This window comes from Carlito syrichta, unplaced genomic scaffold (genome assembly GCF_000164805.1).
Source record: "Carlito syrichta isolate Samal-C Ts95f unplaced genomic scaffold, Tarsius_syrichta-2.0.1 Scaffold314013, whole genome shotgun sequence".
NCBI lineage: Eukaryota > Metazoa > Chordata > Mammalia > Primates > Tarsiidae > Carlito > Carlito syrichta.
In genome coordinates this window covers 83,008-87,711 of record NW_007258109.1, presented here as the reverse complement: position 1 = coordinate 87,711, position 4,704 = coordinate 83,008, and the positions used below count along the sequence as shown (strand labels likewise).

At 48.3% G+C, this 4,704-nt stretch overlaps 1 protein-coding gene across 2 annotated transcripts in view; it reads right to left on the bottom strand.

Moving 5' to 3' along the window:
• NIF3L1 (NGG1 interacting factor 3 like 1) overlaps nucleotides 1-4,704 on the bottom strand; it is an 18,350-nt gene that overhangs the window by 13,172 nt on the left and 474 nt on the right. For both annotated transcript variants that reach the window (XM_008070773.2, XM_008070774.2), the window contains exon 2: nucleotides 370-813. In XM_008070773.2, coding sequence (XP_008068964.1) covers nucleotides 370-805 — 436 coding nt within the window. In that variant the 5' untranslated portion in view covers nucleotides 806-813. The remainder of the gene's footprint in view (nucleotides 1-369; nucleotides 814-4,704) is intronic.

The following is a 4,704-nucleotide window of genomic DNA, read 5'->3' as shown; positions in this document are numbered from 1 at the left end:
CAGGCATGCACTACCACGCCCGGCTGATTTTTTGATTTATTATAGAGATGAGGTCTCGCCAAGTTGCCCAGGCAGGTCACGAACACCCTGTCTTTACAAAAAACAGAATCAAAAAATGAGCTGGGCATGGTGGTACACACCTGTAGTCTCAGCTACTGGGAAGGCTAAAGTGGAAGGATCACCTAAGCCCAGGAGTTGGAGGTGTGGTGAGCTGTGATCGTGCCACTGCACTCCAGCCTGGGTGAAGAGTGAGACACTGACTCATAACGCCCTCCCCACCCTTAAAGCAGTTAAAAGTTTACCGGAAAGACATTCAAAAATTTCAAAGTATTTTCAGGGAAATATCAAAATGAAAAAAGAGGTTCTCACCAAGTCCTTTAGCCAGCCAGTGGTTGACGCCCTGGGGGGCAGCATCGTAGGCTGTGTGGGGAGAGTAGATGCCCACGCGGTTCTCCAGCGCACGGATCACCAGGCGCTCCTTCCACGTTGCCCAGGTGATGTGCTTCAGCGGGCGGAAGATGGGTGGGTGGTAGGAGAGGATGAGATCTACCTTCTTCTGTAGTGCCTCCTCCATCACCTCTTCCGTCAGGTCATTGGTCAGGAAGAGTGTGTTCACAGTGTGTGGCGGGCTTGGCTCCACCAGTAACCCAACATTGTCCCAGCTCTCCGCAAACGAGAGAGACGCGAAGTCATTCAGGGAGGAGAGGAGAGCCTTCAAATCCATGAAGGAACGGGAGGAACTGCGGGTCAGAGAATCCACAAGTCGGGCTGTCATAGGACCCAGGCGCACACAAGATGACAACATGCAGAAGCCTGAACACAGAACACAGAAGGTGACACACATGTATGCTTTAGGCCTGGACTTTTGGGGCATCAAAGCACGTGGACACGAGAACTGTCATCACAAAGATCTGGGCTCAAACAGTGGCTCTGCCACTTACCAGCACAATGTAGCTTAGAGATGTCATTCAACCTCTCAGAGCATGATTCTTCAGCTACAAAGTGGAGATACTATGACCTACTTCACAGGCTGTCCAGAGGAGCAAATGGATCAGGGTCACCCAGCAAAGCATAGTGCATACATAAGACACAAGTGCTCACCCCTCCCCACAGGCTGTCATTCTCCTCACACTCGCTTTAACCCCCCTCCACCCTAATCCATTTCTCTAAGTAGGACCCTTCCTTTTCCCAAGTCAACTTCCACTTCCTAAATAAAGTTTTTCTTGACAAACCTTCCTTTTCAATGTCCTCCCCAGCTCTGCACCCTCAGCATTCTCAGATTATAATTCTGTTGGTCTGTCTTCCCCCGTATGTTAAAGCTACGAGAGAACAGAAACTATCTTTAGTAAATCTTAGCACCATCATACAAGCCAGCACTGAATGCTCACTGCACAGATTGACACTGTCCCGTTCCCCTGACTGTAGCAGAATTTGGAGTTGGGGTAGTAATACTGGCATTAAAAAGTGCTTCGGCCGGGCACAGTGGCTCAAGCCTGTAATCCCAGAGCTTTGGGAGGCCAAGGTAAGATGATTGCCTGAGCTCAGGGGTTTGAGATCAGCCTGGACAACTTGGCCAGACCTTGTCTCTACAATAAACCAAAAAATAAATTGGGTGTGGTAGCACGCACCTGTAGTTCCAGCTACTTGGAAGGCTAAGGCGGAAGGATCGCCAGAGCCCAGCAGGTCGAGGCTGTGGTGGCCATGAGTGTGCCACTGTACTCCAGCCTGGGCAACAGAATGAGACTACAACTCAAAAAAAAAAAAGTACTGGTCAGGCTCAGTGGCTCAGCTTGTAATCCCAGCACTTTGGGAGGCCGAGGCGAGTGGATTGCCTGAGCCCGTGGGTTCGAGATCCACCCAGGCAACTTGGTGAGACCTTGTCACTACAATACATCAAAAATTAGCCAGGCATGGTAGCACATGCCTGTAGTTCATTGTCCCAGCTCTCCGCACATGCCTGTAGTTCATTCAGCCTGAAGGCTGAGGTAGAAGGATTGCCTGAGCCCAGCAGGTCAAGGCTGTGGTGGCCGTGAGCATGCCACTGCATTCCAGTCTGGGTGACAGAGTGAGACTCTCAGCTCAAAAAAAAAAAGTGCTTTATTGGCTAGGCATGGTGCCTCATGCCTGTAGCCCCAGCACTTTGGAAGACCAAGGTGGGGGGATTTCTACCAAAAAAATAAAAATAAACACAAAAATTAGTTGGGTGTGGTAACAGTGCCTGTAGTCCCAGCTAGTTGGGAGGCTAAGAAGGGAGGATCACTTGAGCCCAAGAGGTTGAGGCTGTGGTGAGCCTGTGGTGAGTGGTTGTGCCACTGTACTCCAGCCTGGGCGACAGAATGAGGAACCTGACTCCAAAAAACAGGGTTTTATCAAAAAATATAAAATTCTTGCTTTGTCAGCAACAAGAATTAAGGGACACAGAGGTCATGCTATGAATAGAGAGGGTCAAAGCAGGAGCTGCTGCCCATGAACCGACATCACCAACAATGGCCACACAAAAGACAGGCTTAAGAGGTGGGAGAAATGAAAGTGTGAGGCACTTCGCTCACCGCCTGTGACCCTTCTAAACATCTATACCCAACAAAAAACTGAAAAGCCTGGCAACAGAGGGAAGGTGGGAGGACAGTGGGAAGCTAGAAAGTTGGCAGCCAGGTGTGGTGGCTCATGCCTGTAAGCCCAGCATTTTGGGAGGCTAAGGTGAGAGGATTGTCTGAGTCCAGGGGTTCGAGACCAGCCTGGGCAACTTGGCAAGACCTCGTCTCTACAATAAATAAAAAAAATTAGCCAGGTGTGGTGGTGTGTACCTGTAGTTCCAGCTACCTGGAAGGCAGAAGGATCACCTGAGCCCAGCAGGCTGAGGCTGCGGTGGCCATAAGTGTGCCACAGCACTCCAGCCTGGGTGACAGAGTGAGATTCCAACTTAAAAAAAACCAAAAAAACTTGCTGGCTTCAAAATATGCAAAAATGGTAAATGTTTAATCAAATAACTATAAAAGATAATATTGTCAACCCCATTCTTCTACCTATAAACATTTTTGTTTTTTAAGAAAGGCATTTCGGCCAGGCGTGGTGGCTCAAGCCTGTAATTCCAGCTCTTTGGGAGGGTGAGGTGAGAGGATTTCCTGAGCCCAGGGGTTCAAGACCAGCCTGGGCAACTTGGCAAGACCTTGTCTCTACAATAAATCAAAAAAAGTAGCCCAGTGTGGTAGTAAGTGCCTGTAGTTTCAGCTGCTTGGAAGGCTGAGGTGGAAGGATTACCTGAACCCAGCAGGCTGAGGCTGCAGTGGCCATGAGCATGCCACTGCACTCCAGCCTGGGTGACAGAGTGAGCCTCTGACTCAAAAAAAGAAGGCATTTCATATTATGCACAATAAACAAGAAACCATAGCCAATTGTATTTATTTATTTACTTTTGAGTCAGGACCCAGACTCTGTGTCCCAGACTGGAGTGCAGTGGCACCATGAAGACTCATCAGAGCCCCGAATTCCTGGAATCAAGCAATCCTTTCTCAGTCTCCCAAGTAGCTGGGACTACAGGCACGCACCATCACACCCAGCTAACTTTTTTTTTTTGTAGAGACGAAGTCCTGCTATGTTGTCCAGGCTGGTCTCAGAACTTCTGGACTCCAGCAATCCTCCCGCTTCTGCCTCCCAAAGTGGTAGTATTACAGGCATGAGCCATCACACCTGAACTAAGAAAGCACAGCCAATTGTAAATTTAATGAAATATCCCAAAACCAATTATTTCAAAAGCTAATTTTTTCAACATTTCTACTGCAAAATATTTAATGAGTTGTGAACACTTCTCTTTTTTTTGTTTTTGTTTTTTTTAAAGGGGTATTTATTTATTTAAAAATTTTTTTATAATCAGTACTTTTTATTATGATATTGTGGGGTACAGTTAAGGGTTAGGTACACAAATATGCTTCGTTCAGGCCCCCTTGTTGATAAGAGGTGTCTCCCCGTTTTTGTTTTTGTTTTTTTGTATAGATGAGGTCTTGCTATGTCACCCAGGCTGGTCTTGAACTCCTGGTCTCAAGCGATCCTCCCACCTCAACTTCCCTAAGCACTGGGATTACAAGCATGAGTGACCACTCCCGGCAACATTTTTATTTCTTTCTCTCTCTTTTTTTTTTGGTTTGTTTTGTCGTTAGAACCGCCACGTCCAAGTTTGTTTAACATCCTTTGTAGCGATGTGGGGCTCCAGGACTTGGATGATCTTCTAAGGGTGGGCCACCGCACTGGTTTTGGGTTATTGATGTTACAGATTAGGAAACAACGAGGCCACAAGGCCAGTTAACAACAACGGAGCGGCACAGCATGGTGCTTAGGACCCTGGGACCAGAGGGGATGCCAGAGCCACACCCACGGGCAAATCACTTGACTTCCGCAGCTTTCTCCTGAAAAATGGAAATGCTAGCGTCCGGGCACCAGAGTGGCGAGACTGTCATGGACAGCTGGAAGCAAGGGCTGGCCTAGAGTCAGTACCGTGTTGTTGAGTAACATTAGCAAGTAGGGCCCCTCTGCAGTCCGCAGACTGCTCGCTCCACGGTGCCTCATTTCAGGGACACTTTAGGCCTTTACCAGGACAGTGAAGACCCGGGCGACATAGCCGGGGAGTCCTTGAGTCAGGACCCCCACCCGACTAGTGTCTGCATTCTCGAGCGGCAGGGCACTTTTCTTTTCTTTTTTTTTTTTTTTTTT